The sequence below is a fragment of the Brugia malayi genome, assembly GCF_000002995.4.
Source record: "Brugia malayi strain FR3 genome assembly, contig: Bm_007, whole genome shotgun sequence".
NCBI lineage: Eukaryota > Metazoa > Nematoda > Chromadorea > Rhabditida > Onchocercidae > Brugia > Brugia malayi.
Genome location: NW_025062284.1, coordinates 663,918 through 689,429, shown reverse-complemented (window position 1 = coordinate 689,429; position 25,512 = coordinate 663,918). Strand labels below are relative to the sequence as shown.

Below are 25,512 nucleotides of genomic sequence, written 5' to 3'. Positions count from 1 at the left end.
TTATGTGATGAAATAAAAAAATTTTTTCTCCTCTTCATTTCTTCTATTTATTCAATTTTATTCATTTTTCTTTTCTTTTTTTTTTTTTTTTTTAATTTTCATCTAATTAACTTTTAATCAGATAAATATTTGACATTGAATCAATTCTATTTTGCAATATTTACAAAAAAAAAAAAAAAAAAAATTTGATAAATTAAAAACATGCATATAAATTAGCATTGATGCGCATTTCGTATAAAAATTTCTCCATGTCATGTCGTAATTGTGATTTATTATCATCATGTCCAACAACAACAAATATTCTTAGGTGACAATTGCGCCAAACCTGAAAATGATGATAGTAGTATAAAAGTATTATTTGTCTACAACTAGACGACTATATTATGAATTTTTTCTTTTATAATTGAAATAAATCGAGAGTTAATTCAAGAATGATTTTTTATGATAAAAATCAGGTAAGCAATTAATACCTTATGTTGTTTGAGTAAAAATGAAATAAGAAGTAATAAGCCACCATCATGAAGGATCCACCACATGTCAATATTTCCAGCCATTCTGTATTCATTTTCCGGAAAATATGGAATACCTTTTAATACAAGTAAGCACATATCTTGCATTGCACCATGTTGAAGACGATCTATAATTTAAAAATTAAACTTTTCAAAATTAAAGTTTAATTTTTTTTTTTTTTTTTTTTTAGACTAAGAATGTATTTTTCAACTTCATAATTTATAAATGTTTTTTTTTTTTTTTTTTAAATTGTTTATAAAATAAGAAAATGGTAACATACGTAAGAAATGCCAATAAACACTTTCCGCATGCAATTCTTCCGGATACGGAATTAGCAAAGTATTTGGACGTAATGGTCCAATACCACAACTTTGTATAAGAGTTGATAATGTACCTTCCAATTGATCCGCTTCATATATAAGTGATGAGCAGAAGCCATGAACTTTTGCATTTGTCATCTCTTCCAGTAGCTCTTTTTTCATTTGTGCCGCAATTATCTATTATTATTATTATAGTATCAGAAATGTCATTTGTCACATTGTCATATTTATTGTCACCCATTTTTGATTAGAGTTTTTCATTGATTTAATTATCTCGAAAAGAAAAAAGCAAAAAAAAAAAAAAACCTCCTCTCTCTATTATTATCATAACTGATAATAATTTGATAAAATTATTTATTATTTAATCATTCATTTTAAGCTATCCAATAAATTTAATTTTGATAAATTTATTTTTCAAACTAAAAAAAAAAAAATGAGTTTATTTTTTAGCAAATTCATTCATGTAATTTGATTTCATTTTCTTTCTTAGTTAGAACAATTAAAATAAATGCTCGAAATATTTTCTATCACTTAAATGAATTATCCAAACTTTTTTATTATCAATTTTATTTTAACAATAAAATTTATAATTAATTGAAAAAAATAAAAAAAATAAAATAAAATAAAAAGTTGAATTATTATTACCTTAGCATTTTTATTAGTAGATTGACCTTTATGCAATGCTACAGCAACAGTTAAACCACGACCTTTTTTAAGTTGACTTGCAAGACTAAGTAATTTTCGGGTGGTTTCATTTTGTCGCCAATTTTCAGCTAGCGGTAAATTTGCAATTAACAGTAATTGTGGTCGCCAATTTTTTGGATGTGGTTGTTTATCATCTAATTTTGAAAGTGAAAATTGAGCTGTACTAAGTATAAGTCCTGTCATACCATCACCCCATTCTTTCTTATCACTGAAAATTAAATTGTAAATAAGATGATATTCGTTATCATTAATTTAATAATGCTATCCATATAATATGAATACATTTTTGCATAAATTTAAAACTTAAAATTATAATGAAAAAAAAGTGAAATTACTACTTTTTTAAACTAAGCAATCATTATTTTTGCTTTAGAAAATAACTTTTTACTAATTTAAAAAAGTATTTTAAACAAAATTTGTGCATAAAATTAATGTTCAGCACTGATATGATGATAATTTTCTAAATGTTATTAGCTTCTTTCTTTCTTTCTTTCTTTTTTTTTTTCTCTCCAAATTTGATTTTAAACTTTTATTTAATTTATAAAAATTATACCCTTTCCATGACACATACTTATAGATCATACCACAAAGTAATGTGACAATCAGAGCATAAATCCAATGAGTTGAAAACATTATAAATAAGCATAATAATGTTCCAAGTAATGATAATGTCCTAAAAAAATAAGTTCGTTTTTTTTTTTTTTTTTTTTTTAAATTTTAAATTTAAAAAAAAAAAATTTTTTTTTATTGTAAATATTAAAATGTATACCAAATGTTAGAATAATTTCTCTTCATTAATTAATGAATAGATTTTTATAAATAAACAAATATTTTTTATAATTTATAAATTTTTTTTTTTTTTTTTTTTTAACAAATTTTTATGAAATTTTACCAATGATAGCATTTGAAACGAGGTCGCCAATTTGGTGCACCAAGAATGGAATGCAAAAAGCATGCAAGATTAATGAATGCATAACACATTAAAAAGAAAAAATCAACAATTGGCGCAATTCGATCTAATGCCGCCACTAATATGATCAATTCTGCTATTAACACTGTTAAAATTAAACTGCAAAAAGTATATTTATTCAATTAATTCAAATTAATTACTTCAAAAATTTTCTACTTAATAATTATTGACAATATTATGTATTATTGTAGCTGATAAGATATAGTAATTAATATGTCAATTAATTCAAATTAATTATTTGAAATTTTCTGTTTAATAATTATGGTAATATTATATATCACTGTAACTGATAAGATGTGATAATTAATATGTCAGTCAATTCAAATTAATTATTTAAAATTTTCTATTTAATAACTATGATAGTATTATATATCATTATAACTGATAAGATATGATAATTAATATGTCAATCAATTCAAATTAATTATTTGAAATTTTCTATTTAATAATTATGATAGTATTATATATCATTATAACTGATAAGATATGATAATTAATATGTCAATTAATTCAAATTAATTATTTAAAATTTTCTATTTAATAACTATGATAGTATTATATATCATTATAACTGATAAGATATAATAATATATCGATTAATTCAAATTAATTATTTAAAAATTTTTCTATTTAATAATCATGGTAATATTATATATCATTGTAACTGATAAGATATGATAATTAATATGTCAATCAATTCAAATTAATTATTTAAAATTTTCTATTTAGTAACTATGATAGTATTATATATCATTATAACTGATAAGATATAATAATATATCGATTAATTCAATTTAATTATTTAAAAATTTTTCTATTTAATAATCATGGTAATATTGTATATCATTGTAACTGATAAGATATGATAATTAATATGTCAATCAATTCAAATTAATTATTTAAAATTTTCTATTTAGTAACTATGATAGTATTATATATCATTATAACTGATAAAATATGATAATATATCGATTAATTCAATTTAATTATTTAAAAATTTTTCTATTTAATAATCATGGTGATATTATATATCATTGTAACTGATAAGATATGATAATTTTTTGCTTTTTTTTTTAGCTAAAAGTTTTTTTTTTTTTATTTACATACCATCGAAATGGTTCATTCCATTGTGTTAGCACTTGAAATGATCGCAAAAATGGTAAAACATCATCTTTTGCTATTGATTGTAATAAACGTGGAGCACCTATAAATAACAAATTTTACTAAATATTAAATCAAATTTTATTAAATATCAAATTTTAGTAAAGATTAAATCAAATTTGAATAAATATCAGGTCAAATTTTACTAAATATTAAATCGAATTTTACTAAATAACAAATTTTACTAAATATCAAATCAAGTTTTATTAAATATCAAACTAAATTTTACTAAATATTAAATCGAATTTTACTAAATATTAAATCAAATTTTATTAAATATCAAATTTTAGTAAAGATTAAATCAAATTTTACTAAATATCAAATTGTACTGAATATAGAATCAAATTTTGCTAAAGATTAAATCGAATTTTACTAAATATCAAATTGTACTGAATATGGAATCAAATTTTGCCAAAGATTAAATCGAATTTTACTAAATATCAAATCAAGTTTTATTAAATATCAAATTAAAATTTTACTAAATATCAAATCAAATTTTACTAATTATCAAATTAAAATTTTGCAAAATATTAAATTGAAATTTTACAAAATATTAAATCAAATTTTAGTAAATATCAAATTTTAGTAAAGATTAAATCAAATTTTACTAAATATTAAATCAAATTTTACTAAATATCAAATTGTACTGAATATGGAATCAAATTTTGCTAAATATTAAATCAAATTTTACTAAATATCAAAGCACCTATAAATAACAAAATTTTACAAACATTTTTTTTTTTTTTGGTTTTTATTTTGTAAATAAAATTTTAGAAATTATTAATTAATTTTATTTATCATTGTTATAAAATGAAATAAATTACTGCAAAGACATTGTAGTGCAGCACCAAAACATGATGTAAATGCACCAATCATAATAATCCATGATGATGGCCAAGCTAATTCAGCTACTATCATGCCAGAACCAATCATACTTTGGCCATATTTGTCACGTAAAACTGGGCCTAGAAATTTGTTGAAAGAAAATAAAATTTATTAAAATATAATTTGTAAGAAAATTAAAAACAAAAATAAAATCATTAATGAGATATTAAATATATAAATGTAAAAAAAATAAAATGAGATTAAAATTTGATAAAATAAAATTATAAAAATGTAATATTTTAAGAAATTAAAAAAAAAAGCTAAATGAAATTGATAATGTTGAAATTGATAATACTGAAATTGATAATATTGAAATTGATAAAAAAATTGATAATATTGAAATTGATAAAAAAATTGATAATATTGAAATTGAAAAAGCTAAATGAAATTGATAATGTTGAAATTGATAATACTGAAATTGATAATATTAAAATTGATAAAAAAATTGATAATATTGAAATTGATAATACTGAAATTGATAATATTAAAATTGATAAAAAAATTGATAATATTGAAATTGATAAAAAAAATTGATAATATTGAAATTGATAATATCGGAATTGATAATATTAAAATGAAAAGCTAAATGAAATTGATAATATTGAAATTGATAATATTAAAATGCTAAATGAAATTGATAATACTGAAATTGATAATATTAAAATTGATAATATTGAAATTGATAAAAAAAATTGATAATATTGAAATTGATAATATCGGAATTGATAATATTAAAATTGAAAAAGCTAAATGAAATTGATAAAATAAAATTATAAAATATAGTATTTTAAGAAATTAAAAAAAAAAAAAAGCTAAATGAAATTGATAATACTGAAATTGATAAAATAAAATTTTGTTTACCTGAAATTGTTGAACCAAAAGCTAAGATAAGGAAAAAGTATATTGTTGATGTTGTTAATTGTGCAGCAATTGTTCCCTGAGGTATACTTTTTTGTGGATCTTTTAAATCACCTGCAAAAAAAAAAAAAATAAATAAATAAATAAACAAAAAATAAATAAATAAATAAGTATGACAATTCAAATTTTATAGTTTAAATGGCGTTAGTATTTCTTATCATTAATTAATGAATATTATTTAAACTTTTTACTAATACAATATTAATTTTAAAATGTTCAATAAGAATTCCCTAGAAATTTGCCTAATTAATCAAAATAATTAATTTATTAATTTAAATAAATAATTTCAAACAACAAAATGCTATTAATTTAAATTAAAAAAATTTTAATAAATATTAATTTAAAAAAAAAAAAAGAAAACAATATTTAAATAAATATTTTCACTTAAGAAAAAAAACAGTAAACTATTTTGTTAATAAACAAATGATTTAATAAACAATAAACAATAATAAATAATATACCAACCACTCATATTTGCACCTGTCATAATACCAGTAACACTTGGAAAATAAATTGCCATAACGACAAAAAATGTTGTTGTCACATCCTAAAATTTGTTTTTTTAAATAAACAAACAAATATTTATACCACTTATAGTATTACTTAAAATTAACTTAATCATAAATTATATAATGTAAGTACAATAAGAAATTGATAAATAAATTTATTTTAACTTATAAACTTATAAATAATAAATGTCCTTGTCACATTCTAAAATTGTTTTTTAAGTAAATAAATATGTAATATAATTACTTAAATAGTATTACTAGTATCACTTAAAATTAACTTAATTATAAATGATACAATGTAAGTACAATAAGAAATTGATAAATAAATTTGTTCTAACTTATAAACTTATAACTTTAACTTATAACTTATAAACTTGCAACTCTAACTTATAACTAATAAACTTATAACCCTAACTTATAAAATAATACAATGTAAGTACAATAAGAAATTGATAAATAAATTTATTCTAACTTATAAACTTATAAATAATAAATGTCCTTGTCACATTCTAAAATTTTTTTTAAGTAAATAAATATGTAATATAATTACTTAAATAAAGTTTATAAGTTATAAGTTAGAGTTATAAGTTTATAAGTTATAAGTTAAAATTAAATAGTATTACTTAAAATTAACTTAATTATAAGTAATACAATGTAAGTAAAATAAGAAATTGATAAATAAATTTTTCCTAACTTATAACTTATAAACTTATAACTCTAACTTGTAACTTATAAACTTATAACTCTAACTTGTAACTTATAAACTTATAACTCTAACTTGTAACTTATAAACTTATAACTCTAACTTGTAACTTATAAACTTATAATTCTAACTTATAAAATATCCATTTTAGAAAAAAAAAAAAAAAAAAAGAAAATAGCTTAGATAAACAAAAATAAGAAGCATATTGCGATAATTTAACTTAGATGTTTTTCAGAAAAAATATTTTAATATTTCATTCTTTCTTTTTTTTGTTTTCTTCTATAACATATAAAAATAGATTATATTAATTGAAATTAACAAAATTTAAAGATCAGAAAAATTTTTTAATTTTCAAATAAATAAATTTATTAATAATATTTTTCCTCAAAAATTTATTACTTATTGTTTCTTTCTTTTTTTTTTTTTCATTTTAATTCAAAATTTTTTAATATTAAATTGGATAATAAAATTAATTAATTGTAAATAACAAAAATTGAAACTTTTTTTTTTATTTAATAAAATTAATTAATTTTAAAAATAAAAAAAAAAACAAAAAAATATGTTTATTACTTGAAAAATTTCCAATTTTTTGTTATTGACATATTGTTTTGGTGCTACTTCACCTTCCTTCATATAATGACTACCAAAATTTTCTAAAAAAAAAAATTTTTTTTAAATATTAAATTTAATTCCTAGCAAATAATAATTTTATAAAAAAGTAATAAAAAGTAATTTTTAGTTTTACCTAGATTTACTGAGATATGCTAAAATGAATTATATTAAAAAAAAAAAAAAAATGAGAAGTAATTAAAAACAAAAAATGACAATGAAATATTAAATAAATTGTTTAATTAATTAAAAAAATATCAGAAATGTTTAATGACAATAAGTAATTAAGTAATTAGAAATAAAATGACGGTAAAATATTAAAATTAAATAAATTAACAAAAATATTAGAATTGATAATGAAGAATATTTAATTAATAAAAAAAAATAATAGAAAATGCTCGATGATAATAAGTAATTAAGTAATTAAAAATAAAAATGAAAATGAATTATTAAATAAATTAACAAAAATATTCGAATTAATAATAATAATAGAAAAATTAATAATAATAATAAAATATTTAATTAATAAAAAAAAATATTTGAAATGCTTAATGAAGTATTTCAAATAAAATTAATAAAACAAATAAATGAATATAATGATAATAAGTAATTAAAAATAAAAATGGCAATGAATTATTAAATAAATTAACAAAAATATTCGAATTAATAATTAAATAAAAAATATTTAATTAATAAAAAAAATAATAGAAAATTCTTAATGATAATAAGTAATTAAAAATAAAAATGACAATAAAACATTAAATAAATTAACAAAAATATTCGAATTGATAATCAAAAAAAAAAAATTTAATTAATAAAAAAAAAAAATATTTGAAATGCTTAATATTAATAAACAAATTAAATAAATAGAAATAAAATGACAATCAAATATTAAAATTAAATAAATTAACAAAAATATTCAAATTAATAATTTGAAAAAAAAATATTTAATTAATAAAAAAAAAAAAAAAACTCTTAAAAAAATACTTAATAAAATATTTTAAATAAAATTAACAAAAATAAATAAACAAATAAACAAATAAATAAATAAATATAAACAAACCAAGAAAAGCACCACTTTGTATACCAACAAAAACTTTTTCGCATGTTAACGTATAATTGTCGCATGAATTTAGCGACGAGAAATTATTATTATTATTGCGACAAATTGCATCAAAAAGTTTTGAATTATTAAAATTACAATAAGAGCAAAGATTATTGTTATTATTATTATTTGTGATACTTTGAATTGATGTATATGCATTTGCATGTAATAAACGATTATTTAGATAGCACACTCGATGATTGCTAGATGTGACACTTTTCTCGATGACACCAGCAAAGATAGCTGCTATCGAGAGTAGCACACAGACTAGAGAAATCTAAAATGAGAAAAAAGAAAGAAACAAAAATTAAATTTAATTTTAATTCAAATTAGTATTTAAGAATTAACTGTTATGTTTTTAATTATTATTATTATTGTAAAGAATAAATTATTATGTTTTAAATTATTGTTATAAAGAGAAAAGAATTAACTGTTATGCTTTTAATTATTATTATTGTAAAAGAATTAACTATTATGTTTTGAATTATTATTATTGTAAAAGAATTAATTATTATGTTTTTAATTATTATTATAAAGATAAAGAATTAATTGTTATGTTTTTAATTATTATTATTGTAAAGAATTAATTATTATGTTTTTAATTATTATTATTGTAAAGAATTAATTATTATGTTTTTAATTATTATTATTATAAAGATAAAGAATTAATTGTTATGTTTTAAATTATTGTTATAAAGAGAAAAGAATTAACAATTATGTTTTTAATTATTATTATTGTAAAAGAATTAACTATTATGTTTTGAATTATTATTATTGTAAAAGAATTAATTGCTATGTTTTTAATTATTATTATTGTAAAGAATTAATTATTATGTTTTTAATTATTATTATTGTAAAGAATTAATTATTATGTTTTTAACTATTATTATAAAGATAAAGAATTAATTATTATGTTTTTAATTATTATTATTATAAAGAATTAATTGCTATGTTTTTGTTTTGTTTTGTTTTTTACTCAAATTACTGTTTGAAGAATTAACTATTATGTTTTTAATTATTATTATTATTGTAAAGAATTATTTATTATGTTTTTAATTATTATTATTATTGTAAAGAATTAATTATTATATTTTTGTTTTGTTTTTTACTCAAATTACTATTAAGGAATTGACTGTTATTTTTTTAATTATTATTGTTATAAAGAATTAATTATTTTTTGTTTTTGTTTTGTGAAAAAATTTAAAAAAAAAAAAAAAAAAACGATTGAAATATGAATAAAATCAAAATAATAATTAAATCAAATCTAAAAAAATCTAAAATGAAAAAGAAACAAAAATTAAATTAAATTTTTCACTCAAATTACTATTAAAGAATTAACATATGTAAGTATTTAATATTTGAAAATTATTTAAGCATTTTAAAATTTTTAATTCTTTTTTCCTATTTTTAATTTCAAAAAAAAAAATAAAATAATTGAAAAATTATGTTTTACTTTTTTTTTTCAAGTGAATAAATTTTAAAAAAAAAAGAAAAAAAATGATTGGAATATAAATGAAATTTAAATAATAATTAGATCAAATCTAAATAATAATAATAATAACATTTCCAATTTTTTTTTTTAAATTTCTACCGATAAATTAAATTTTTAATTAAATTTTAATTAATTAAATAAATGGAAATTATTAACCGGTGCAAAGAATTGTACAAATCGAACGCCAAGTGCAACAACAGCAAATATTAATAATAAAATGATGGTACCATAAAAACGATAATTATTTGACATCATTCCAATTAAACCTAAAATTTAGCAAAAAAAAAATTTTGTTTCAAAAATTTGCTTTTCTAATCGAAAAATTATTTACTGAAAATAATAAATTTAATATTTCATTAATTTATACCATTTTAAATACAAAAATATCTTTTATATTTTCATTAAAATGTTAGAATAACACATATACAAAAATGAAATTTGAAATTGAATACACAATTAGAAATTTCTAATCGAAAAATTATTATTTACTGAAAATAATAAATTTAATATTTCATTAATTTATACCATTTTAAATACAAAAATATCTTTTATATTTTCATTAAAATGTTAGAATAACACATATACAAAAATAAAATTTGAAATTGAATACACAATTAGAAATTATAATAAGAAATTAACCAGTATCATCGTGTATCTCTTGACCACCAATTGTCATATTTGGTGCTATATATAGCTAAAATTATAATTTTAAATGAAAATAATTTTAAAAAAAAAAAGAATAAAATTAAATAAATTGCGAATTTGATTACTTAATTTCTTAATTAATTAATCAAATTTAATAAATCATATTTGAAGTAAAACTTTTGCAAGAAGCAAAATTATTTCAAATTCGCAAGCTAAAATTGTTGTTTTAAATGAAAATAATTTTTTTTTAAAAAAAAAAAGAATAAAATTAAATAAATTGCAAATTTGATTAATTAATTTTTTAATTAATTAAATAAATTATATTTGAAGTAAAACCTTTAGCACGAAGTAAAATTATTTTTAAAATTTTTTTTTTTTTTTTAAAACTTACAAGAAATACTTCAACTGCTGCAACAATATACATAGCGCATGCACATGCATTACCCAAATAAAATAATATACCAACAGCGGTACCAAATTCAGGTCCCAAATTTCGTGAAATCATATAATAGGTACCACCGGTTTCAATAACACCATTGGTTGCAACAGCACTCAAACTGATCGATGTTAAAAAGGTCTAAAAATGTATGAAATTAAATGCATAAATACATTTAATTAAAATATCAATTTAAAATATTTTAAAAATGAGAAAAAAAAAAGATATTTAAATAATTTGATAAATTTCAAATTATAAAAAAAAAAAATTAAAATTTGTAACTAATTCATTTTTTCATTTTATTACTATGATTAATAGTAAATGAGGAAAATAAATTAAAGAAATTTTTTAAATTAAAATTAATTCGAAAATTTTTTTTTTTTTTTATCTCAATAAATTGGTTTTTTTTTTAAAAAAAAAGAGAAAAGTTGAAGATATGCAATTTTTGCAATATTTAATTTTTTCATTTTTTTAATTTATCTAAATTTATAATTAAATTTTTCAAATTAAAATTAATTTAAAATTTATTTTTTATTATAATAAATTGGTTTTTTTTTTAAAAAAAAAAAAAAAAACGTTGGAAATTATGTAATTTTTGTAATATTTAAATTTTTCCATTTTTTTTTTTTTTTAATTTATTTTTATTTTCATCTAAATTTATAAATTAATATTATTAAAATAATACTTACACAAAACATGCATAGAAATGTCATTGTAATGCATTGGCCAATACCCATAATACCAACAATCCAAAATAGTCGTAGGAACATAATTGCACCAAAAATGTGCTGTATGGTTGGTAAATATACACCCAAAATGGTACCAAGATTTGCCTTAATAAAATAATTTTAATTTAAATTATAATTTTACATAATAATAATAATATATATTTTAAGAGAATTTGATTCGATTTTTCATTTTTTTTTTTCAGACTTTGTTTTTATATTTAAATTTTATTATAAAATATTTTTTTATTCGTTAGGACAGTAGGTACCTTTTTCATTCGTCAGATACAGTAGGTATCTTTTTTATTCGTCAGGTACAGTAAGTACCTTTCTTATTCGCAAGTTACAGTAGGTACCTTCTTTACTTGTTGGGTAAAGTAAGTACCTTTTTTATTCGCTAGGTACAGTAAGTACCTTTTTTATTCGTCAGGTACAGTAAGTACCTTTTTTATTCGTCAGGTACAGTAAGTACCTTTTTTATTCGTCAGGTACAGTAAGTACCTTTCTTATTCGTTAGGTACAGTAGGCACCTTTTTTATTCTCTAGGTACAGTAAGTACCTTTTTTATTCGTCAGGTACAGTAAGTACCTTTTTTATTCGTCAGGTACAGTAAGTACCTTTTTTATTCGTCAGGTACAGTAAGTACCTTTTTTATTCGTCAGGTACAGTAAGTACCTTTTTTATTCGTCAGGTACAGTAAGTACCTTTTTTATTCGTCAGGTACAGTAAGTACCTTTTTTATTCGTCAGGTACAGTAAGTACCTTTTTCATTCGTCAGGTACAGTAAGTACCTTTTCATTCGTCAGGTACAGTAAGTACCTTTTTTATTCGTCAGGTACAGTAAGTACCTTTTTTATTCGTTAGGTACAGTAATTACCAAAGTATTTTATAATCAAATTTAAAAGTAATTAAAATTTGATATTTGATGAAATAATTTCATTTTATTTGGTACAATAAATTGGTAAAATTAACAATGAAAATAAAATTCAAAATATATAAACTTAATTAATAAATAATTAATATTATCATATTATCATTATCAGTTTGAACATTTTTTATTATTTTTTCAAAATATTATTGAATCACATATTGGTAGATAAAATTGAATTTTATTATTATAATACTAATATTATCATTATCATATCAGTTCAGTGATAATAAAATATAATATTATATTACTAACACTTTTTATTTTTTATTTTAAATTATAAAATATAATATAATATTACTAATATTTTTTTTTTTTGTTTTAAATTATTTTTTTTAATTTTAAATTGGATTATTTCAGTTATCAAAATAATATTGCTGAAAAAGTTTGATCATAATTTTGTGAGAATGGATTTGATGTAAACAAATAATTTTTCATCTCTTTCATTAATTTGATCTTAAATCCAACATTAATTAATCTTAATATGCTAATTGATTTTTTATTACTAATTAATTAATTATATAACTAATAAAAATTAAATTCTCAAAGGTAAATTTTTGAGATTTTTTTAGAAATTAAATTCTTTAATTAAAAATTTTGAGAATTTCTTCAGAAATTAAATTTTTTAATTAATAATTTCAAGAATTTCGAGAATTTCATTAGAAATTAGATTTTTTCATTAATAATTTCGAGAATTTTTTTACAAATTTTTTATCAAAAATTTCGAGAATTTTTTTGGAAATTAGATTTTTTTTTCATTAATAATTTCAAGAATTTCGAGAATTTTTTTACAAATTAAATTCTTTTATTAATAATTTTGAGAATTTTTTGAGAATTTCGAGAATTTTTTTTAAAAATTGAATTTTTTTATCAAAAATTTCGAGAATTTTTTTGGAAATTAGATTTTTTTTTCATTAATAATTTCGAGAATTTCGAGAATTTTTTTACAAATTAAATTTTTTTACTAATAATTAATTATATAACTAATAGAAATTAAAATCTTTTTTTTTTGTTTTCAATTTTTAATATTATTATTATTTTATCTTTTCAAATTATCTGTCTAATATATGCAAATATCATTTTTATTTTGATCTATCATTAGATTAATTTAATAAATCATTTCTAATTATTTCATTTTTTTTTTTTTTTTTTCAAAAATTTTACTCAAATTTTTCAAAATAAATTTTGTTCCTAAAAAAAAAAAAAAAAAAAATTATATTAAAAAATAAAATATAAAATTTCATACCTTTTTTCGTACATAATTACTGTCATTAACATTTTGAACATTAAAACTTTTAAAAAATGCCGTAATTAATGGAAGACTTTTATTTCCAGCATAAAGCGATAGCTCATTAGCAACTGTAATACCTGTAATTTATTTATTTTTATTTTTATTTTTTTGAATTAAATTTATTTTTAATAATAAAATTATTAAAAATTTTATTTTAAAATTATAATTTTTAATTAAATTTATAAAAAAATTTTACGAAAAAGTCTTAAAAAATGGTCAATTAGTAGCTAAATTGTCAAATAATCAGAAAAAAAAAATGTCAAATATTAGCCAAAAAAAGTCTGATAAACAATTAATTTAATTATAATTTTTTTTTAACACAAATAAATTTGAAATTCCAATTAAACAATTAATTTAATTGTAATTTATTTTTTTGATACAAATAAATTTGAAATTCTGATCAAAAAATTAATTTAATCATAATATTATTTTTTTTTAATACTAATAGATTTGAAATTCTGATTAAACAAATAATTTAATTATAATTTTTTTTTTTAATACAAATAAATTTAAAATTCAGGTTAAACAGTTAATTTAATCGTAATTTTTTTTTAATACATAAAAATTTGAAATTCCGATTAAAGAATTAATTTAATCATAATTTTATTTTTTTTTTTTTTTTTTTTTTTTTTAAATACTAATAAATTTGAAATTCCAGCTAAACAATAAATTTAATCATAGCAATCAATTTAATAAACAAATAAATTAGAAATGAATAAATATTTCAAATGATTACATTTATAATTTTGTGTTTCATACAAGTGCTCTCATTCTAAAATATTTAAAAAATAAATAAATAAACAAATAAACAAATAAATAAATAAAAGGAAAACAATATGCTTACTTCCATCTAACGTACTATTAGTATCACAACATGCTGTTTTAGCGTAAATTTCTGCCTTTTTATCACCACTTTCAATCCAAATTGTAATTTTTCCATTTCTAAAATATACAAAATATTAAAATTAAAATAAAATTATAATTTGAAATTTTTAACTAATATTATCAACAAATATTTAATTATGCATGCAGTTCAATTAAACATTTAAAATATTAAATTAGACACAATCAATTTTTTAATTTCCCTTTTTTTTTTTTTTTTTCTTCTTCCTTCATATAATTTAAAAATTATATTTATCAATAAAAAAATGTTATCAAATAGAAACTGAATTTGAAATTTGAATCAGAAATTACTTCGTCATCAAATAGGAATTGAATTTGAAATTTGAATCAGAAATTACTTCGTCATCAAATAGGAATTGAATTTGAAATTTGAATCAGAAATTACTTCGTCATCAAATAGGAATTGAATTTGAAATTTGAATCAGAAATTACTTTGCTATCAAATAGAAACTGAATTTGAAATTTGAATCAGAAATTACTTTGCTATCAAATAGGAATTGGAACTGAAATTTGATCAAATATTTTGTTATCTAATAGGAATTGGATTTGAAATTCGAATCAAAAATTACTTTTTTTTTCTGATTTTAATAAAACTTTTGATAAATTAAATTCAAATAATTATATAGCACAAATGATTTTTCATTATTGATTATATGAAATGCTTATCGTAATGATTCTGAAATTAATTTTTAAAAAAATTAATTAAACTAATTAAAATTAAATTAATTTTTTTTTTTTAAAGTCCTTTCAAACTTACTAATAAATATATTTAATCAATCGTTAGCTTATAACAAAATCAACTAAGCATTTCTTTTTTTTTTGTAAAGTTCCTTTTTTTGAATTTTTATCAAGTTTGCGTTTTTTTTTTTTTTTTTTTTTTTTTGTTTACTTTTTTGTTTACCGAAATTTTAACTAATACAAAATTTAACTGATAAGATTAGCAAATATTGATGCTAATGTGTTCAGGCAAGAGCTAAATGAAGCTTTGAAAAATTATATATATAAATAAATAATCAACGAATTATCATTTATTTCAATTTATCAATTATCATTGAAATTTATTGCTGTAACAAATTGTTATCATTAAGTATTTATTTATTTATTTATTGTTTATTTTTACAAATAATGTTATTTATTTATTGTTTATTTTTACAAATAATATTATTTATTTATTTATTGTTTATTTTTACAAATAATATTATTTATTTATTTATTTATTGTTTATTTTTACAAATAATATTATTTATTTATTTATTGTTTATTTTTACAAATAATACATAGCTATTTTCTAACATATCCATAAAGCATATACGGATAAATAATTAAAATTTAAATTGATAATGAATAATTAGAATTGTAATTAAATTTTATGTAATTTTATAACTTTAAATTACAGTGATTTATATTTTATTATTAAATATTCATCTTTATTCCATTATTTCATTTCATGTTTATGATTAATTTAAAAAAATTAATAATGAATTTAAAAAAAAAAATTGATTTGAATTAAATTGAATTAAATTAAAAAAGATTTTTAAATTGAGACTTAATTATAAATTCAAATATTTATGAATAAATTTTACGATGAAAAAGAAATTATTGTTAATGCAAAAAGGCATAATAAAACAATTAATTAACAAAATAGCATAATTACCATAATTTAATAATGAATAATTATATCATAAATAATCAATTAAATCTGACTATTATTAACTTCTGATAAAAGTAATACTTCATTTCCAGTTATTTTAATTAATTAAAATTTTAATTAAAATTAGAATTGGAAATGTTTTGCTTTAGAAATTTAACTTAAAAACTAAATGCCATGAAAATTTGTATATTTTAAAAAAAATTCATTAAAATTGAATGCCATTTTTTCCTTTTTCTATTCTTTTTCTTTTTTTTCAAAAATTTGTATTCACTATTAAAAAGTTTATAATAATTATTTGTCATTTTTAATTTGTTAAAATATGAAATAGAAATTTAATTAATTGTTAAATTGCAAAAGATTAAGAAATATATTTATTATTTTGATTTGAATAATTTTTTTTTTTTTTATTTATTAATTGCTTAAAAATTGCAATAAAATAATCCATTAACTCAACAAATAACTTTTAATTATCAATTTTAATTCATTTACAAATTATTTCAAATTTTAAATTTTTAAAAATTTTTTCTTATCAAAAAATTGAAAACGAAAAATTGTATTACATATATATCTAACTCAACAAATAACTTTTAATTATCAATTTTAATTCATTTACAAACCATTTTAAATTTTTTTTAAACTTGTAAAAATTTAATTATGATTATAGTGATTCGTTAACACTATCAAATTTTAATTATTTATCAAACTATCATAGTATTTCAAAAAAAAACTTTTAAAAAACTATTTAAATTTAAAAAACTTTTAAAAAAACCATTTCAAATTTTAGAAAATTTTTCTTATCAAAAAATTGCTATCAGAGTTACAAATATATAGTTAATTCAACAAATAACTTTTAATTATCAATTCTATATTTCAAATTTTAAATTTTTAAAAATTTTTTCTTATCAAAAAATTGAGAAAGAACAAAATTGCATAAATTATATGTAAAAATTGATTATCACTTATTAAAGAAACTAAAAGAAAAAAAGTAGGAAAAAAGCATAAACTTACTCTGATTGAACAGACATATTGCTTGCAAACGAAATGACTGATAATAACTGATAAGGAACACTTTAGAAGCATCTTATCAACTATTCAGAATTTCTTTTTTTTTTTTTTTTATGAGAAATATAATTTAGTTATTATACCTAATAAATGCTTCCATCTAAGTTAATTTACTTATACTTACTTTTATTATTAATTATTTAGCAAATAGCAATCGTTTAATGTTATCAATAAAATTATCAAATTTTAATCAATTTAATTTTGAAAAAATTTGCTCAGAATTTTTGTTAAAAAAATGAGAATTACTTTTACTTTTAAATTAAAAATTACTTTTAAACATACTTTTATGATGATATTTAATTACATTTATGAGCAGTTAGAATTTACAGAATTAATTTGTTAGCATTCAAAAAATGACTTCAAAAAAAAAAAAAAAATACCAAAATTTTTTTTTAAAAAAAACCCAAAATAAGAGGAGAAAAAAAAATAAATATTGCATAAATAATACATATATTTATTTATTATTTATTTATGTTATATTATTTATTATTTATTTATTTATTGTTAATTTTACTTAAATATTGCATAAATAATACACATAATTATTTATTTGTTCATTATTTATTTATGTGTATATTATTTATTATTTATTTATTTATTATTTATTTCACTTAAATGTTGCATAAATAATATGTATAATTATTTATTTATTATTTATTTATGTCACATTATTTATTATTTATTTATTTTATATTTATTTATTTATTATTTATTTCACTTAAATGTTGCATAAATAATACATTTAATTATTTATTTATTTATTTATGTTATATTGTTTATTATTTCTTTATTTTTATTTATTTATTTATTATTTATTTCACTTAAACATTGCATAAATAATACATATAATTATTTATTTATACTTATTTATTTACTGTTTATTTCACTTAAATATTACATAAATAATACAAATAATTATTTATTTATTTGTTGTTTATTTATGTTATTCATTTTTTCACCTAATCGTCTACTTATTTATTCATTCATTTGTTTTTATTTATTTATTTAAAAGTGAAAAAAAAAACAAAAAAAGAAACAACAAAACAAAACAAATTAAAAACACAGGAAAGCAATGACAAGCTTAAATGACAAAAAGGGTGACATGAGAAAGTTAATAATAAAAAAAATATATATATAAACATTAAAGTGAGATAAACAGTATGTAAGACGAGCAAAGTAATCAAAAGATTGCTTAAAAAAAAAATATTTAAAAAATTTAAATAAACCAAAAAAGCATACAAAATGTAAAGTAAACAAAAAAGCATTTAAAAAATAAAAAAATAAAAAAAAAAAAACGATGCAAATGAGAAAGAAAAATGAATTAACAATGGAAAATAAATTTAAAAAGAAAAAAAACAATTCAAAAAGTTAAAATAAGTTATAAAAAATGCAAAAAAGATGAAAAAAAAATTTTTTTTTAAAAAAAAAAAAGGAAAAATAAAATATTATAAAATATTATTTTTTAAAAAGAAAAAACGAAAATATTTAAAATTATTCATTTGAGTAAACAAAATAAAGAATTAAGTAATATATGAAATAAATGAAATGAAGAAGACGAAGGAACAGTTAAATATTTTAAAAAAGTAATTTAAAAGTAATCAAAAGTTAATTATTTATCAAAAATTTGAAATATAAAAATTTTGAAATACAGTCTAAAAATAGCTCATCGAGATTTAGCTTGTCGAGAATTCAAAATCTCAAAAATTCAAATAATATAATTTTTAATGTCTAATTTGGAAAGAATTTTGATCTCAAAAAAATTGTAATTTTTGTTTAAATTTACTTCTGGCATTCTTCTCGAACAAAAATTCAACCACCTGTAATTTTTAAACAAAAAAAAAGGAAAGAAAATGAGAGAGAAAAAAAAAAACAAAGTCATTAAATAGAAACCGGGCGCTAATTAACATTCCCTAAAAGCGCAAATTGACATTTTTTTAAAAAACAATTTTGATTATTTTTAAATGCAAAATTCCAGTAGCGCTCAAATTTAGACATTGTTAATAATTTGTAGTATTTTAAAAAACAATTATAAACAATCTTCTCGATTGGATCAATATTTTAAGTAAGATTAATCAGTAACAATTAAATTGATAATTAAATAATAGCTAAATAAAATTAACTATTTATCAATATATTTTAATAAAAAAAAATACAATAAAAATTAAATTAATACTAGAATATTTAAATATAATTAATGAAAAACAATATATATTTAAATTTCTTTTTAAAAAATATTAAAAAAATATATTTTAAAAAATATAATTAATGAAAAACAATATGCTATTCAGTAAATAATTTACAATTACTTTGATAAACTTAAAGTAAATTAAGAAAAACTTTAAATTATAAAAAGATCAATTAATTATAAACTTATATCTTTCTTCAAATTAAAATTTATATCTTTTTTCTAATTAAATTTAAATTAAATTAAGAAAAACTTAAAATTATAAAAAGATCAATTAATTATAAACTTATATCTTTCTTTAAATTAAAATTTGTATCTTTTTTCTAATTAAATTTAAAGTAAATTAGGGAAAACTTAAAATTATAAAAAGATCAATTAATTATAAACTTATATCTTTCTTCAAATTAAATGCAATGATATAATCGATCAAATCAAATTGCTTTCAAAAAAAAAATCCTAAAATTTCAACTTTTTTTTTTTTCAAATCAATGCTTCAAGGAAAGAAATTCAGAACTATCATAGTTAAACATTAAATTTTGAAAATTCATTCATCTTTTGTTGTCACCAAGTTGGTTAAATTTAAATTTAAAAAAAAAACTCTAATTTTGATATTGTATTTTAAATTTTTTTTTTTTTTAATATCATTGTCAACTAATGTCACATAGCAAATTAATTAATTGTCAACTCTTATACCTAAAAAAAAAAAAATTTGAAATGAACGATAAAATTTACTGCAATTCAAAGTTCAAAGGTTATAAGCAATTTGAAATGGATTTTTTTTTAGGGAAATTGAAAATATCATTGTAAACATTTGAAAAAATATTGTTTACAATTACTTATTGATTAGATCAGAATATGATCAGTCGTTAGCTAATAAATTTTTTTTTTTGCTCGTAGAAAATTTATTTATTATTTACTCCATTTTTGATCTTCTTCTCTCTCTCTCTCTCTCTCCCTCTCTCTCTCTCTCTTTTTAACTATCTATTTAAAACGGTTCTATATAGGGGTGTAAATTATTTAACCAGAAAATTAGCTTTTAAAAAAGGTGACAAAATTCAATGTCATTTTTTCAGGTGACAAAATTCAATGTCATTTTTTCAGGTGACAAAATTCAATGGCATTTTCACAAATTGTCTCAAATTGAAAAAAATAATTATAAATTGATTATATTTAAATATAATATAAATTGCTACTCTACATGGATATAAAACTAAATTTTACTCTTTTTATTCCTTAACCTTATAATTATATCACGTATCACGTAACACAAGTATTTTACGTAATAACACCTTTTTTGAAAAATTTAATAAACTTAAAAAAAAAAAAAAAAAAAAACAGGTTAACTAAAATAGGAAAGTAAATGTATCGTAACAATGATTAATTTAAACGAGGAATTAAAAAAAATTAATTCAGCAATGATAAACAAAACAACCACCTGGCACACACTGCTTCAACACATCAATAAACTTCCGCTCATTGCCCTACCCATTTGCCTCTACCCATATTTACCCGTACCCATGGCTTGTGTTGTCAAGTTACAGTAATCGTTTCCCTTTTTTTTTTTTTCTTGAAATGGAAAGCAAATCGATGAAGATAAATGCATTTTTATCTTCCGTACAATCAAAAATTACACGTGTGATTTCCGTAACATAATTTTGTGACGTAATTTTGAAAGTTGAATTATCATCGAAAAGTGCAAAATTGACGTAACTAATTACTAGTAATTAATTACTTTCTTTAATTAATTAACAATTAATTACTAAAAAATACTTTTTTTAATTAATTAGTCTAATTAATTAGACTTAATTAGTAAATTAGTAATTAATTAGACTAATTAATTAGTCTAATTGGCATAAAATCATTCAATATTTTCCTCCAAAATGCATATGTAATTATAATTTTATGACAGATAAAATAGATAAGTGGCAAAAAAAGATTTTAAATAAATTTTAAAACACAGAACTAAAAAGTGGCAAAAAAAGATTTTAAACAGAACGAACTTTTGAAAATGTCACATCCATTCCTGCTTGCATCAATTTTGTAATGTCAACAAAATGCTAAGTAAAATTCAATGACCTGAAATTATGCATATTTTAAATAAAAAACATTTCATTAATTTAGTTAAAAAAAAAATTAAAGTCATAAATGTAAAAAAAAAAAAAAAATGATTTGAGAAATTGAACTTAACAATTTCATGTCATTCATATAAAAATAAATTAACACAAAATCGAAATTTATAAAATTTAACTATAAAATTTTACTTATCACTTTTAGCCACTTTATTTGTCACAAATTAGTTTTAATAATCTTTCTAGCATACCTATTAAATATTGAATTAAATAAACTTTTTGAACTGAAAATATAATTTTTTAAATGTTTTTGAATAAAAACAATAAATTGTGATTATAAATTTTTTTTTTCTTTGCATTTTTTAAAATTATTGTCAAAAAAGTGCTACAAAAATTAAAAAAAAAAAAAAAAAGTTTCATTTTATAAAGTAAATTCGAAATTTGAAAAAATTAGAAATTAAAGTAAATTCGTTATTTTCAATTTTCTTTTTTTTTTCCTTGCTAATTGCTATTTATGTGAATGCAGGATGAATTGTGCATGTCATTCACTGATATGCATGCAAAATTGCATGCATGATTCAGTTGTAATAATTTTGTAAAAAAAAAAAGAAGATTTTTTTCCTCGTAAAAATTCCTACACGTTTGTCTGACAAAGATAATAATTGTGTAAAAGTAATGGAATGCAAGTGCAGAAATCATGCAGAATGCAAGTGCAGGAATCACGCAGAATGCATGTGTCACAATTATACAAAATGATGTAAGTTAGATTTGTCGTTGATTTTGATATCGTAAAACTTTAAAAATATTTTATAAGACTTGTGAATATCAGTAAGAAATGTGAATGCAAATGCAGAAATCATGCAAAATGCAAGTGCAGAAATCATGCAGAATGCGAGTGCAGGAATCACGCAGAATGCATGTGTCACAATTATACAAAACGCTGTAAGTTAGATTTGTCGTTGATTTTAATATCGTAAAACTTTAAAAATATTTTATAAGACTTGTGAATATCAGTAAGAAATGTGAATGCAAATGCAGAAATCATGCAAAATGCAAGTGCAGAAATCATGCAGAATGCAAGTGCAGGAATCACGCAGAATGCATGTGTCACAATTATACAAAACGCTGTAAGTTAGATTTGTCGTTGATTTTAATATCGTAAAACTTTAAAAAATATTTAACAAATATATTCTATGAAATTTTTTTTGCAAATAATACTTATACTTTAGACATTTTTATTGTTGTTTAAACTTGTTTATTGTTTACAATAACAGCTTCTCCTCATTTAGTTGATCTCATTGTTCTGTATCATCGCTAATTGTGTAAGTTTATCCTTCAATCTTTATGAGTTTAATAAATTTTGCTTAACCAAATGTCCTTTACGATTTGTCAACTGTCAACCTAAGTAGATAGATTTGCTTGTAAATCAGGTCAACAGCTCTTTTGTAAGACCGATTGATTACTGTTTCGGCGGGGTCAACCTTTCATAGTTGTAAATTGTAAATACTTTATTTATGCATATTGATTGTCATATGAGAAAGTCACCCTTTGTGTTTGTTTGTTTGTTTATTTGTTTATTTGTTTGTTTGTTTACCAAGAACCAACAAAGTTCAATTTCAAATATTCTCAATCAAAATTATTACTTCTATTAATAAAGGAATTATTATTATATTCTCCTGTTATCTTATTTATTTACATCTACATCTAGCAAATTTTCCTGTAATCAACAACCACTTGCAAAATAATAAATTAAATTATTAAATTAAAACTAATTCAAAGCGATTCAAATTTTTCAATGACAAATTTTTTGCTTTCAGCGACAAAAATTGTTAAAATCATTTTTTGAAATTTTTTTTATTGCAAAATTTTATTTTGTAGTTGAAGTTTTTTCTCAATTAGAAATTTAGAAATTTCAATTTTTTTTTTTTTTAGAAATTTAGCAATTAGAAATTTAGAAATTTAGAAAAAAAAAAAACAACTAGAAATTTCTCAATTAAAAGAAAAATTTCCCTGAAACTTCTCCTGAGATATCTCAGTGGTATGTCGAAGTATTAGAAATGATAAATGTATTATTTCAAATAAAACAATAAATATTTGTTATTTCTAATTATTTACTCAAATTATATTTACAATTTATTAGTTCCAAAAAAAAATTTTTATGTTGATATTTTGTTTATTTACGTCAATTAGCAAAATTATTAGACTGCAAAGAGAATAAATATGAAAAAATAATTAGAAATAGTAATTAGGCGTGGGATACTAATTTTCAAAGCGATTCAGGCGGGCGTTTTGGTATTTCTTTGTATTTGTATAGCCTTAGGCGGTTATGACGTACGTGGGAGTTTTATATTTGAAGGTGACGTAAGTGAGAAAAAAAATTGAAGGGCAAATGATCTATCCATTTTTTTTTGATTTTATAACGCTTTTATAGATTGGTATTATTTGATTATTAAAAAGTCAGAAATAGTCAATTGTCCAATGCTGACCTGAAATCTAATAAAATTTTTTAAGGTAAACTTGCTAGTCACCATATGCAATCAATTAAGGTAACGTATGGGAAAACTGACAATATTAGCTACTATCCTCTATCTCTCTTTTCCTTTTCTTTTCTCATCACTCATACATCTCTAAAATACTACACAACACTTACTATACCCTCCTGTTGTAATCGTATTTGCTATATTTTTATTTTACGTGATTGAAAAGTCAGATAGACACTTACTATACCCTCCGTATTTTCTATATTTTTATTTTACGTGATTGAAAAGTCAGATAGACACTTACTATACCCTCCGTATTTTCTATATTTTTATTTTACGTGATTGAAAAGTCAGATAGACACTTACTATACCCTCCGTATTTTCTATATTTTTATTTTACGTGATTGAAAAGTCAGATAGACACTTACTATACCCTCCGTATTTTCTATATTTTTATTTTACGTGATTGAAAAGTCAGATAGACACTTACTATACCCTCCGTATTTTCTATATTTTTATTTTACGTGATTGAAAAGTCAGATAGACACTTACTATACCCTCCGTATTTTCTATATTTTTATTTTACGTGATTGAAAAGTCAGATAGACACTTACTATACCATCCTGTTGTAATCGTATTTGCTATATTTTTATTTTACGTGATTGAAAAGTCAGATAGACACTTACTATACCATCCTGTTGTAATCGTATTTGCTATATTTTTATTTTACGTGATTGAAAAGTCAGATAGACACTTACTATACCATCCTGTTGTAATCGTATTTGCTATATTTTTATTTTACGTGATTGAAAAGTCAGATAGAAAAAATACGTACGCAATACGTATGTATTTAACTTATCACTTTCTTAGGTAAGTAATTGCTACAATGAACACTATCAATCTCTAATCATTCTATCATTGAATCATTTAAAAAATGTCTGTCTAATCTTTCTACTACTTTTATTTACACACCATGGCAGTACTACTGCCACTTCTATTTTCATAATATCTTAAAATATAGCAAAAAAAAAAAAAAAAAAGTAAACAAAACGTAAACAAATTTTTTTTGCGTTTAATTTTTTTTTTTTTCTTTTTACAATGAATGCATTATTAGGAAGCATAACGCTAACGACTAATATGTTTAAATGTTCAGTTTGTTTTAAAGTTTTATCTATTAGTAAATATTAGTTTAATTACTTCAGATCAGTGTTGATGATATTCTTTGAGATTGAAGCATTGTATGAATTATC

General features: G+C 18.8%; 1 protein-coding gene across 1 annotated transcript; it reads right to left on the bottom strand.

The window, feature by feature from the left end:
- Positions 1-193: 193 nt before the first annotated feature.
- Positions 194-17,491, bottom strand: Bm12767 (Uncharacterized protein; the record flags this gene model as incomplete). Its single annotated transcript, XM_043082714.1, has 19 exons — positions 194-325; positions 471-637; positions 791-1,007; positions 1,476-1,743; positions 2,089-2,208; positions 2,428-2,604; positions 3,613-3,709; positions 4,491-4,631; positions 5,413-5,523; positions 5,935-6,016; positions 7,252-7,334; positions 8,354-8,672; positions 10,044-10,153; positions 10,527-10,581; positions 10,924-11,109; positions 11,658-11,801; positions 13,868-13,989; positions 14,757-14,854; positions 17,475-17,491. 19 exons carry the CDS (start codon positions 17,489-17,491, stop codon positions 194-196), a joined length of 2,646 nt encoding a protein of 881 aa, XP_042938648.1.
- Between the last annotated feature and the right edge of the window lie 8,021 nt (positions 17,492-25,512).